Raw genomic sequence first — 12,099 nt, forward strand, 5'->3', positions numbered from 1 at the left:
ATTTGGTAAAACAAAACAAGAATTTTGCTTTCCTTCAAGATGAGATTTAGCATTAAAATTGTCTGCAAAAGGATAGAGTACGAAATACGAATGCGGTTACAATGGCCCCATTCTTTTCTGATTATAGTACATTTAAAAAAAATATAAAAAAAACAAAGTTACAGCTGGTATAAATACAAACATAGTTCAACCAGGGGACCTTCACCTATTATTTTGCTTTAAAGCCCTAAATAATTATTAAAATAATAGACCATTAATTATACTAATAGAACTGGAAATTTCTTAATTTTCTAGATCGCCCTCTCCACTCCACCACACCCCACCTAATTCATTTCTATTCTCTGCTTCTAGAGTTCTCATGAACCCCACGCCTCTCTCTCGCATATTTGAGTTGTACGTCATGACTTTTCGTAGACCGTCTCCTTGAGTACAAACATCAAAAGCAGAAAATGGAACACCGAATGCGGTCTACGTGGCACGACACATTATTTAAATACTCAAATACTACGAATTAGAAAAGAAAATTAAAATAGGAAAAACAGCACAGACCTGCATCTCAATCTATCTACACTTTTTTTGATTTATCCCACTCTCTCTCCATCTCTATGCGATTCAAAAACAGAGTTTGGGAGATTTATCGCGAAAACCTAAATCGATCCTAGTGTGAAATCCAGTTGCTCTGATTCTAGGACGACGACGTTCGATTAGTTGGATTTCTGTCTGGATGAGCTGAGGAGAAGAAGAACAAATCACATATTTTCGAAATTCTGTGCGTATAATATACAGATATACTCCGTTTAATAGTTCGCTACTTTCTCGGGAAATGCCAAGTATTGGTGTGAAACTGTATAGCGTATTCTTCAAATTCATGCTCAAGCATCGTTTGCAGAGCCGATTGCAGGCTCCGGAAAACGATGCTGTCGGTGGCACCGGCGGTACCTTTGGGGTGACGTCACGGCCGGCGGAGGAGACAGCGGCAGCTGCCAATCCTTTGTTCACCGATGGCGTCGCGACCAAGGATGTTCATATCGATCCCGTGACTTCGGTATCTGTTCGTGTTTTTCTTCCTGAAACCTGCCTTAATTTCCCCGACTCGAAATCGAAATCTGGAGGTCCCTTATTAGATCAAAATCGGTCACTTACTCGTCGATATAGTCATGGATCGTCGGATAATAGTGTTGTTTCCGACAGTAATGCTGTGATTGTGAAGAATGTTGATAGCAGTCTTAGAAGAAGTAGTTATGGATTTAGTGTTGATGATGCGAATTTGAAATCCGAAAATGGAACCTACAGAGGGTATAATCCTGCTGGGAGAGGCAGTCGGCGGTTGCCGGTGATGCTGCAGTTTCACGGTGGGGGTTTTGTTAGTGGGAGCAATGATTCGGTGGCGAATGATTTCTTCTGTAGGCGGATTGCGAGATTGTGCGATGTGATTGTGTTGGCGGTGGGCTATAGGCTGGCTCCGGAGAATAAGTACCCATCTGCATTCGAGGATGGATTGAAAGTGCTGCACTGGCTTGCAAAGCAGGCGAATTTGGCGGAATGTACCAAGTCGTTGGGCAGTTCGAAGGGAGCAGGGGTCGATTTGAGGAGGTCAGAGGGTAATTGGCATGTCGCTGATGCATTTGGAGCTTCCATGGTGGAGCCCTGGTTGGCTGCTCATGGAGATCCATCCAGGTTAGTTCTGATGTTGGTTTGGCAGCATTGGGGTGGACTTTTATTGGTATAGCAATGTGTTAATGGATCTATGACTTCATTGGTTCCCATGCCGATTGTTTTGGCTACCTGCTTTTGTCGAGTATATATTCTTTAGCTTCCATCAAAGTGAAAAGGGATCTGATTGTTTAGCAGTACTTGTTTTGTTGATAGTCACAAGTTAGCGAAGTTTTTTTTGTTAGGGTATGTGAATGAGTCAGCGATATGATGCTTAATCGTGCTCAGAGACCCTCTAGAAATGCCTACAAGAATGCTCCTGAGTTTATCCGCTGATATGTGATTGCTGGTGCTTGTCAAATTTGTTTTATTGTATCTGAGTTTATCAAATTAAACTAAAGCATGCTCTTGATTTATGAATCTTTAGTTGGAAAGGATACAGGGCTTCAGCACTAATTTAGCAAAGATGGAAAGTGATAAGTAACATTAGAATCTGCTTAATATTGAAGTCATATTCCATGCTCTTCATCCTGTTTGTGTTTGTGTTTGTGTTTGTGTTTGATGTTTCCATTGCATTTTCTTTCATGCAGAAGCAACATTTTCAATACTACTTCCTTCCTTGTCTTTCCTTGCTGACTTGTGAATGTTGTCTGATTATGAGAAGTTAGTGTTGATGCCTGCGCTTGTTTTCTAGCAGTACATTTTTAGCAACAGGGAACTTTGTGGAAATACATTATTTTTTAACATAAAATGGTTGCAGATGTGTACTTCTCGGAGTGAGTTGTGGAGCAAATATTGCTGACTATGTGGCAAGGAAAGCTATAGAGGCCGGTAGGCTTATGGACCCAGTAAAGGTGGTAGCCCAGGTTTTGATGTATCCCTTTTTCATCGGAAGTGTACCAACGCACTCGGAGATAAAACTGTCAAACTCCTACTTCTATGACAAAGCTATGTGCGTACTTGCATGGAAACTCTTCTTGCCAGATGAGGAGTTCAGCCTGGACCACCCTGCTGCCAACCCGCTAGTCACTGGTCGAGGAGGACCTCCTCTGAAGCGGATGCCTCCAACCTTGACTGTGGTGGCCGAACATGACTGGATGAGAGATCGAGCGATTGCTTACTCAGAGGAGCTCAGGAAGGTGAATGTTGATGCTCCTGTTCTCGAGTACAAGGATGCAGTTCATGAATTTGCTACACTTGATATGCTTCTTAAGACTCCTCAAGCTCAGGCCTGCGCGGAGGACATTGCCATTTGGGTCAAGAAGTTTATCTCGTTACGCGGTCACGAGTTCTCTTATTGAATCCTTGCAATGGCTTCAGCACCAATCTTCCATGACCGTTGAAGAGGTGATTGGTGAGCATCTGTTGTTGGAGTTTGTACAATCTTTATTTGTATATGGCTCTCCAAGATGACACAACCAAGCTAGTTGGTTGGTGATTTCATTTTACTTTTTCCTTGTTTCTTATCTGAGATCGGAATCTAGCTGAGTTCAAAACCTGCAACTTATCAATGAATTTTGGATGTTGTCTTATTCTTTTATTATGTACAATATTAGTCAAAATTGATGAGTTTTGTAGCATCCTTGAATGCAATGAATATGACCTTTATTCACAACCGCTGAGTTGTTGTCTAATTCGTGTAACGAAATAATGAACTGCAGAAGATTTCTGATTATAGAACACAGAATAGAATGTGTGTGTGTCTCCATAGATGATGATATGTTATTCATCAAGTGTGGATCCATAGAATTGAGGGAGGGGGCGCTTGGAGAAGGAGATTCAGACAGACGTGAAAATGTCATAACAGATATGAAGAGAATAACAACTAAGGCTAATTGAATAAAACATGTCTGGTAGGCTATTTTTTTCAATTCAGACAACCTGTTTTCAGACACTGATTCCACTTTCGTTTACAAGGGGCGGTGTAGACTTGCCATAATATTTCTGTAAGTAAAATAGTTTAGCAATTCCTAAGATAATATGATGTAGCCAATATCTGAGCTGGGTGTAACCAGCCTGTGTATCCTATTCATCCAAAAGTCAAGCATTTTTTTTGAAGGGATTTCATTTCAACTCTGATCTGGTGAAAGCTGATTCGGTTCTTGAATTAGTCCAGTATTAAAATATTGAATATTCCATGACGCAAGAAATTCAAACTATAACTATTCTCCACTCTCCAGAAGGCATGAATCTGCATGGTTGCTGACTTCGTTAAAATTTATCAGTATTATTCTAGTATACTTATGTTTGGTGAGTTGTCATATTAACAGATGGGATATGAAGTACAAAAAAAAAAAAATTTGAAAGAAGTCGACACAAGTGAACAAGTACTACTAGTGCTTTCTATTAGTCACAAACATAATTGAACCTAGAATGACTAAATCAAGAAGTAAAGATCTAGCAAAAAATGAATAGATGATGACTTATTCAAGAATCATGAGTATTTCCATTTCCGCAAGATGTCATACACCCTCCTCATAATCTTATGTACAAATAATGAATCAAGTATCTACATGTATAACTACAGTTACCAACATTAAAATATGAATTAACTTTTAAAAATAACCACAGTTTGTGTAGTTGTCTTGAAACTCAGGTTTGGCTCCTCCTATGCTGATCTTCCCACGGTAAGTAGCCAGTTTGAGGATCGGTGAAAGTATCCAAAATCCGATCCCTCAAGTCGGTATCCTTAACTTGACAGAATCTTGAAGGCCAATCTGATGGCTCGACAGCCTTGGTCCCCAAACCCGGTGCCCGGTCCTTGGAGCCCACGTTCCTCTCCTGCTGCCAGTCCGACACGTACGTTGCCACTCTCCGGTAGAACTTCTCCTTGAACACCTCCCACACTTGGTACTTATAGTGGTTGATCACCAACGACGTCCGGTTCACATTAACATGCCAGAATCTGGGCTTCAGATGGAAATGATGGACCAGATTGATCAACGAAGCGTCCAACGCCTCTGGCCTAACAATGCTCTTGTGCCTCTCCGGTGCAGCCAGCCTGCACGTGTACCCGGCCATCACCCCTCTTGCGGGGGCCTCCCTCAGCCCGGACGGCCCAAAACTGTGGCACGCCACGCGCGCCTCCCCTACCCCCTCCTCCGCCCCCAATGGCCTAATTACATCTTCGTACAGAGACGAGGAGCCAGAGGGTAAGTGGAGGAACTCGTCCACATCGATGAAACCCACCCACTCGCACGAGTCCCTCGCCCTCACCACACAGTGCGCGAAACCAGCCTCTTGAGTCTTGATCCACGGCCACAGGTGGCGCGAGACATTGTAGCCCAAGCCGGCTAGTGTACCCACCAAGCTGTCCACTTCGTCGTCGCTGTTGTTGTCGTAGATGAACCATCGCTCCACGCCTACGCTGCCGTGGTACATGATCCATTCCGGGAGGAATCTTGCTTGATTCCTCAGCATTGTGCACACACACATCTTGTGTGACTTGCCTGAGCTTCCGCCTGTACTTGACAGAGGCGTCAGCTCAGGACTCTGCAAGCGCGCTGCAGAGTCAACAGCCTGCTTCCCAACAACTCTAACCGAAACCTTAATAGAGTTGTCGGGATGCGAGCCGTTGAGCACGCTCAAAGGGGTGCGGCATCTGACGACCTCTTGAGCGGCGGAGACGGCGTCGGCCGACAACACCGAATCAGAGCCGTAGACGCACTTGAATTTAGAAGAATCCGCGGCTCTCCCCGACCGTAGATTGAAGCCTTTCACGAAAACTAAGGTTGTGTTGTCGCTGCCGTCGATCATGGCCTCATACGCTAGAGAATCCCATCTCTGCATCGGGCCAGGGGCGAGGTGATCACCGTTGTGCTTAATTGAAAGGGAAACAATCGTGCCACGTGTCGGGGGAAGGGGGCACCGCACGATGTGGTGGCCTCCGCCGTCGGAGTCCGTCGCCGAAGGGGAGAGGAAAAGTTGCGGGTGGGATGAGTTGGGAAATAGATATATGCAGTTGATGTCGTCTTTGGTAAATAAGGAAGCTGACGGAGGGTATTTCAGGAAAACAACAGCCTCGTCGGGGAAAATAACCGTTTCTCGAATTGATACAGCCACCGGAGATAAACAATTCTCCGCCGATATCACCTCCATCGCCGGAATATTCCGTTTTGATATAAGTTTAGGTTGAAAACTTCCTGCTTCAAGTACAACAGGAAAATAAAAACAAATTCGTTTTTTTAGTTAAGGTAAGGTTTTACCAATTGACATACAACTGTGAGATTACACAATCAAAATTCTATACGTGAAAAGATAAAAATAACGTTTTTGAGGAAATAAAAGCCAATTAATTATAGAGAGATAAGAGAAGGAGAAGGAAAACCTGGAAGCCAGAGACGAGCGAGGGAGGAGGAGAAGGCGGCGAGGAAGAGGAGGACGACGGTGAGGAGAAAGAAGAGTGCTCTCCATGAGAAGACGCTGCGTTTCCTGCGATCCTTCATTGGAGAGCTGTGGGAATTCTTTGCTTCTTGTTGAGGTTGATCATCAAAAGATGAAGAATAGTTGATATATAAATAATAAATTGAGAATTAGTGATGGTTTAGAATTAGGAATGGAATTAAGAGAGAGAGTGGCGTTAGTCGTATGGTAAGTTATGTTCGGATTTTCTAAGTCCAAAATCTACTCGAAGAGATACCCTGTTACTGTCTCCTTTTTCTCTTATTTTTATATTGCTCCAATAAAAGGGATGTGAGACGACTTTTTAACAATTTCTTTGTTTTTATTCTACAAAATACAACTTTGCCCCTGTTAACATTTCTAATTGTAAATATAACCATAATTAATTTTTATTCCTTTCCTAATAATAATTTAATATCCATACGGACAACGATAAAAGTTCAAGTATTTAAGACATAGATGTTGGCGAAAAAAAGTAAAAGAAAGAGAAAACAAGAAAAAAAAAATACTAGTGGAATAAGATCAATAACATGATAAATTAAGAAAATCAAGAAATACAGAATAATGAGGCATATCATTATTATTAGAGTAAAATTGTTATTTGTGTGGGAATAAACTTATAAACATAAGCAACAAATACAGATTATACGTGTAATTATAGGGAGAAGATTGAATGTTCATGTTTTTCCAACAAAAACTAATGTGTTTTACACAATACATTATAATGAGTTTTAAATAAAGCAAAGTAGAATATGTTAATAGTACAATTATATATATCTTGATCCTTGCACACCTAAGCTCAACCAAGCAAACAAGTTAATCAAAATTGTATTTGATTCTTCCCTCAAACGAACAAACACAAACAATTGCAGCTGATTGGTCAAATTAGAGGTATGCACTCGCATGCTAAGATGGCGTTCGGTTGCCATTGTTGGCAATAGAAACTAAAAATATAACATATAACTGTCCCACATCGGTGTCAAGAGAAAACTGAAACTAGTATATAAGTCTCATGGGCCCCTCCTCCTATCACCAATTGGTTTTAGGATGTAACCCACGGATTTCTATCAGCCATAACTAATATCATGAGACTATCCATCTAGGATTAAGTTGTGGGATTATTTTAATTGGAGGGAAGAGGCTATGACTAATTATCATGAGACTATCCATCTAGGATTAAGTTGAAGAGTTAAATCTTATGAACCAAATATGATACATATTTAATCATGAGATTTAATCTTGTCAACCGAACACCCCCTAAATGAATCGACTAGAATAACTAACTCAAAACTTTGGGTCTCTTTTATTAATGATCAATTTGCAGGATTTTGGATAAATTTTAAAAGTTTAAAATTGTCTGTCGAAGCAAAGTGCCGAAATTATGTAGTTTTTCCTGTCTTTACATCAATCTATTTAGTAGTATTAAGATAAGATTATGAAATACAGCTCAACCGACAAGTAAATAACATCAAGGATTAATTTTGGATTAATGTGGTATTAATAAGCTATCGGAATATTTAATTTCAGACTATTGGGGCCACATTGGAAGGAAATACACGGGTTATCTCAATTTGACTTTTCCTTCGACAATTGAAATACTTTCGACTTTTCTAATCTGTCCGCTCATATATTTCATATGTTTAGTAAAATTGTTTAAAATCTTGATAATTAGATGATAGGAGTACTGTTTTGGAATTTAAGTTGAAGTTGAAATATTATGACATTGAATGAAAATGAATGGCTATTTAGTTTGTGAGTTTGTGGTAAGTTAATGATAATTATGACGTAATTAAATGAATTGTTTGGTCCATATTAAGGGAGTAGGCGTTGTCTGAAGGGAGCTTGAGCGGTCGGAGTTGAACGGTGGGGACCACATAGGGGCGGCGCAATGCCAAAACGATGGCGGAGTTTGGGCGACCAATAAATTTTGAACAGTCAAATTTAGCAGCAGGGAGCTCAGCTCTACCATGCTACTTGCCACTTGTGGAATGTTAAGATAACTAAATAAAATAATAATGAAAAAATATTTTGAGTGAACTTAAATATACCCATTTCAGTGATTCATGCCTTGTAATAAAAATTTTCTATAACATAATAATTATATAAAAGTAAAAGCTAGACTTTTGATTATATAAAAATGTCACACTCAATAATCGGAAAATGGAGTAAAAGATTGGCGTAGCGTATATATCTTATTATGTGCGACAGCTACTTGGATAAATGATAATTCAACTTTTGGAATATCCAAAAGATGTAATGATAAATTCAAGCCCTGTCTTTGTCCTCACTCTCTAAATAAATTGTTTTTCTTCCATTATTATTTAATCATATTCAAGTTACTCCCACCGGAACTCAATTATTGCGTTTCACTTGGTTATCTTTATTTTGATTCTTGCAATTTGCAAAAGATATACTCCAAATATATACTTTTTCTATTACTGGATATAAATTAAGTAATACAGCTCATTCTAGTGTCATCTACTAGTGCATTTGTGGCTAGAATTAACAACCTTTTCTTTTGTCTTTGTAATGACGAAATTAACTTCTACTCCTTGTTTAGAGAGTTCAGAATTATCTGTTCCTTTTAATTTAAAATTGATGATGGGATTATTTTGTCGTCGAGGGCTATCTATCATTATGGCATCATCTAAACATATTGAGCCTTTTTAATGCTTATGTGGGCTTTGTAAGAGACCCTACTATAATTCTAAAGCCCAAAATGATTTCTGGTCCATGGTTGCAATAATATGCCCAGCCCAATATCACTAATCCAAAATTAAATTGAAAAATTCAATTTTCATAACTAATTTTTTTTGTGGTTATGATTATTGTTATTTTTGACGGTATAGAACTGTAATTATAACAAAAATCACTATTCTAGCTATCCAAAATTAAATTTGTAACTTTACAATATAGCGCAATTTGTTGAGATTTGGATAAGTAGAATTTGTGAAGTTCAATAGTTCATCATCAATTTGCTTTTGAGGGGATGAAGTTCTGGGTTTGGTAGTGATGGAGAATGAGATTGGATTAAAAAAAGACTAAAAAGTTTTGAACGTTAAACGCATACGACTTTTTGATGAAGTGGGTCCCCCAAAAGCTAAAAGAAGCTAAGAAAAAAGCAATTAAAAATAGTGGTCGCAGAATGATAGTTCCACAGTTCCACTCTACTGCTCAACGTCAGTTTTCATTTAAATTTCAAATCTATATGCTAAAGGACAATCATTACATGCCACAAACAAATTAAAACCCAACTCTCATACCACAACAAAGATCACATTTTTCCTTCCTGATATGCAATAATAATTCCATCTCCATTCTGTAAAATCTCTGCAACAATAATGGGAGATTCAGCTTGTCTCATGCATGGCTTCTCCTACACTGGTGCCCCAATTCCCAACCAATCATGGCAGGTAACAAAACCATATAAACCACCAAATCTTTCTTGCTCTTGCTAATTGTCTTGCCCTAGCTTATCAAAACCAGCATCATTAGTTTGTGTTTGTGTGTGTGTGTGTGTGGAACTAAGCATGAATTCATACATGAAATTTGACTCTTAAAGGAGCAAGAAAATGCTACATGTATTCTTGTAGTAGATGAGTTGATGGTTTTAACCATGGTGGAATTCTTGAAGACAAGGTGGGGGGTTTTTGATGGTTTTTGCAGGGAAACCCCAAGAGTTTTCTTGGTGAGTCAGTTTCATTTGGAAGGTTTGTGAGTGAGCCCTTATCATGGGATAAATGGTCCACCTTTCCACACAAGAAATATGTGGAGGAGGCGGCGAGCTACGCTCAGCCGGGCTCTGTGGCCGAGAAGAAGGCTTTCTTTGAGGCTCATTACAAGAAAATTGCTGCTCAAAAAGCTGCTGCCGAAGCTGAAGCTGAAGCTGCTGCCTTACTTGAGAGAGAAAATCATGCTAATGCTGAGAGAGTTGTTGAAAATGCTGCTGATGATACTAAAACTAATGTATTAACCACAGGCAATGAGGACTTAGAGAAGAGGGTTTCAGTTAGCCTATCTGAAAATTTTGATGCAGATTCATGTTTAGAGGGGAGTGAAACTCCACAAATGGAAAGGCCTTTGTTGAAGGTTGAAATCTAGCTTTTTGGCTTAGTTTTGATCATCTTTGTGCAAGAATGTGAGATTGATTGTTGTTGATGCAGGGGAGTTGTGTTGGTAATGAGGATACCTCGTCTGCAACCAGCAAGAAAAAGCATGGTTTATCTTCGCTCAAGTCATCAATTAGGCGCAAGACGTGGAGAGTTCCATCCACACCAGCTACACCTCATATCAAGAAAGAAAACAATGTGATCAGTCAAAGTGCTAAGAAATCTATTGTGGGATCCACGGATAAGAAGAGGCAGTCTCACAAGTCTTTGCGCGGATTGATCAATTTGGTTCCGATTGATAAGGAGCCTGTTTCTGTAGCCAAGAAAGCTGCAATTTTCTCAACAACACCTAAAGATTGCAGGACTCCAATTATGGTTGATTTATATCACTTTTGGTTTATAGTGCTACATTTATTTGTGTTGTTTCTTTCACTAATATTTGTTCATTGGAACTGCGTTTTGTCAACTTCAGCAAGCTGCAAAAGATGTGGCCAAGTATCCTGCAGCAACACCTCGATCAGACAACCGAAGGTGCATCAGTTTACCCGGTTATAGTCTTGTAGGGATCTTTGGTTCATCTTGAGTAGTCAAAGGGAACTTGAACATGATTCATTTTCCTAACATTTATGAGACTATTTATAACAATATTTGTTGGAATACACAGGATGAAAACACCAATTGATACATGTGATAATGGAAGCAAAACTGCTGCTCCTAAATGGCAAATTTTGTCTACTGTGTAAGTTTAGCTTTGATTTGAGTTGATTATGTCTGATTTGAAAATAGGGGATAATATGGAGTACATATTATTATCAGTGACCATATTTAAATTTTTTCTAGTTATGTGTATACCAAAACCAATATGATAGGTCTTATATTGAACTAGTATTAGCTTAACCTACCAAGTGTGAAAACTTCAATGAGTAGTTTTCTGTAGTTTCTGATGATTTATAGAGTGATAGAGATGAGCTTTTGCAGCAGGGAGTTTCATACCTGTGCTTGTATTTTTTCAGTTACACGAAGTCATTGACGGCCTGTCGGAACAAATTACAGTCACCAGCTTCGTCTACTCCGTTTATGCTGAGGACAGAAGAAAGAGCTGCAAGGAGAAAACAGGCATGAAGCAGTGTATACGTACTAGTATTAATATTTCTTTAACCTGATGCATCAGTATGCCTCATCTTTAGCTCCTATGCTTGCAGAAACTCGAGGAGAAATTCAATGCCAACGAGGAGCAAAAGGTACAGCTGCAGAAGACATTAAAGGTTGTACAAATGAAAAAGCCTGCTGATTCAAAGGAATATGAGCTCACACATGAATTTGTTTTCTTCTTGTTTTCTGTTTTTTGCAGGAAAAAGCAGGAAATGAGATTAGAAAACTGAGTTATAGCTTCTGCTTCAAAGCTCGGCCATTGCCCGAGTTTTACAAGGAAAGAGAAACCTCAGTACGTCCGATGAACAAGGTAAGAGATGCCCTTCAATCCATTGCAATACTCTCCCTGTCTAGCACTGGATGTCTTGTCTTATCGTTCGTTTCACTGAAATGTGATTTTCCGCTTCACCTAAACAACCATTGTAGTAATTTTTAAGACAAGAATGTTGGCATGATGCAGACTCCAGCAATGCGACCTCAGACAGCAGTACTAGGAAGAAGCAGTTCAAAGAAGCATGTCACTGTCTCAGTGCCAATGCCATGTCCGTCTCCGCCTCCAAAATCTTCCACCAAGATTGTTGCTTCATCAAAAAAGAAGGCTGCAAAACCAAGCAAGCTTCTTACTGCTTCACTGCCGCAAAGAATTACACATGAGAACAGATCACCAAATATCCAGCATTGAACACAAATGTTCATCATTCTTCACCTTACAAGATTCATCTCTGTAGTTGGTTGGAGGATTGTTATATATATAATGTGATTTCTATTTTTTCCTTCTTTCATT

The 12,099-nt window shown here is 39.5% G+C and overlaps 3 protein-coding genes and 1 long non-coding RNA gene across 6 annotated transcripts; 2 read left to right on the top strand and 2 right to left on the bottom strand.

The window, feature by feature from the left end:
• The first annotated feature begins 538 nt into the window (after positions 1-538).
• On the top strand, positions 539-3,215 carry LOC121746927 (probable carboxylesterase 11). The gene is made up of 2 exons (XM_042140887.1): positions 539-1,677; positions 2,414-3,215. The coding sequence occupies exons 1-2, from the start codon at positions 824-826 to the stop codon at positions 2,952-2,954; spliced, it is 1,395 nt and encodes a 464-aa protein (XP_041996821.1). The 5' UTR covers positions 539-823; the 3' UTR covers positions 2,955-3,215.
• An 861-nt stretch (positions 3,216-4,076) lies between these two features.
• Positions 4,077-6,281, bottom strand: LOC121748536 (glycosyltransferase family 92 protein RCOM_0530710-like). 2 transcript variants are annotated; one of them, XM_042142958.1, is made up of 2 exons: positions 5,981-6,281; positions 4,077-5,795 (listed from the first exon to the last, which is right to left on the bottom strand). In XM_042142958.1, the coding sequence occupies exons 1-2, from the start codon at positions 6,096-6,098 to the stop codon at positions 4,246-4,248; spliced, it is 1,668 nt and encodes a 555-aa protein (XP_041998892.1). In that variant the 5' UTR covers positions 6,099-6,281; the 3' UTR covers positions 4,077-4,245. The 2 variants fall into 2 exon arrangements, with proteins under 2 accessions (XP_041998892.1, XP_041998891.1); XM_042142957.1 differs by having other exon boundaries at positions 4,077-5,798.
• A 2,874-nt stretch (positions 6,282-9,155) lies between these two features.
• LOC121748263 lies at positions 9,156-11,514 on the bottom strand. 2 transcript variants are annotated; one of them, XR_006039422.1, is made up of 5 exons: positions 11,323-11,514; positions 11,157-11,262; positions 10,425-10,663; positions 10,244-10,332; positions 9,156-9,522 (listed from the first exon to the last, which is right to left on the bottom strand). It is a non-coding gene; the product is annotated as an uncharacterized LOC121748263 (long non-coding RNA). The 2 variants fall into 2 exon arrangements; XR_006039421.1 differs by lacking the exon at positions 11,323-11,514 and having other exon boundaries at positions 11,157-11,294.
• LOC121748260 (protein WVD2-like 7) lies at positions 9,330-12,097 on the top strand. The gene is made up of 9 exons (XM_042142502.1): positions 9,330-9,467; positions 9,721-10,143; positions 10,218-10,538; positions 10,636-10,694; positions 10,828-10,902; positions 11,177-11,279; positions 11,366-11,428; positions 11,515-11,625; positions 11,776-12,097. The coding sequence occupies exons 1-9, from the start codon at positions 9,396-9,398 to the stop codon at positions 11,995-11,997; spliced, it is 1,449 nt and encodes a 482-aa protein (XP_041998436.1). The 5' UTR covers positions 9,330-9,395; the 3' UTR covers positions 11,998-12,097.
• Positions 12,098-12,099: the final 2 nt, after the last annotated feature.

The sequence above is a fragment of the Salvia splendens genome, chromosome 9 (genome assembly GCF_004379255.2).
Source record: "Salvia splendens isolate huo1 chromosome 9, SspV2, whole genome shotgun sequence".
NCBI lineage: Eukaryota > Viridiplantae > Streptophyta > Magnoliopsida > Lamiales > Lamiaceae > Salvia > Salvia splendens.

Bases quoted from the DNA above. Each gene is read 5' to 3' on its own strand.
- LOC121746927 (XM_042140887.1), top strand. From the start codon at position 824: ATGCCAAGTATTGGTGTGAAACTGTATAGCGTATTCTTCAAATTCATG. The intron at 1,678-2,413 runs GTTAGTTCTGAT...AAATGGTTGCAG, and splicing joins GCTCATGGAGATCCATCCAG to ATGTGTACTTCTCGGAGTGA.
- LOC121748536 (XM_042142957.1), bottom strand. From the start codon at position 6,098: ATGAAGGATCGCAGGAAACGCAGCGTCTTCTCATGGAGAGCACTCTTC. The intron at 5,799-5,980 runs GTTTTCCTTCTC...TTGTACTTGAAG, and splicing joins CGCTCGTCTCTGGCTTCCAG to CAGGAAGTTTTCAACCTAAA.
- LOC121748260 (XM_042142502.1), top strand. From the start codon at position 9,396: ATGGGAGATTCAGCTTGTCTCATGCATGGCTTCTCCTACACTGGTGCC. The intron at 11,429-11,514 runs GTTGTACAAATG...TGTTTTTTGCAG, and splicing joins AGCTGCAGAAGACATTAAAG to GAAAAAGCAGGAAATGAGAT. The intron at 11,626-11,775 runs GTAAGAGATGCC...GGCATGATGCAG, and splicing joins CAGTACGTCCGATGAACAAG to ACTCCAGCAATGCGACCTCA.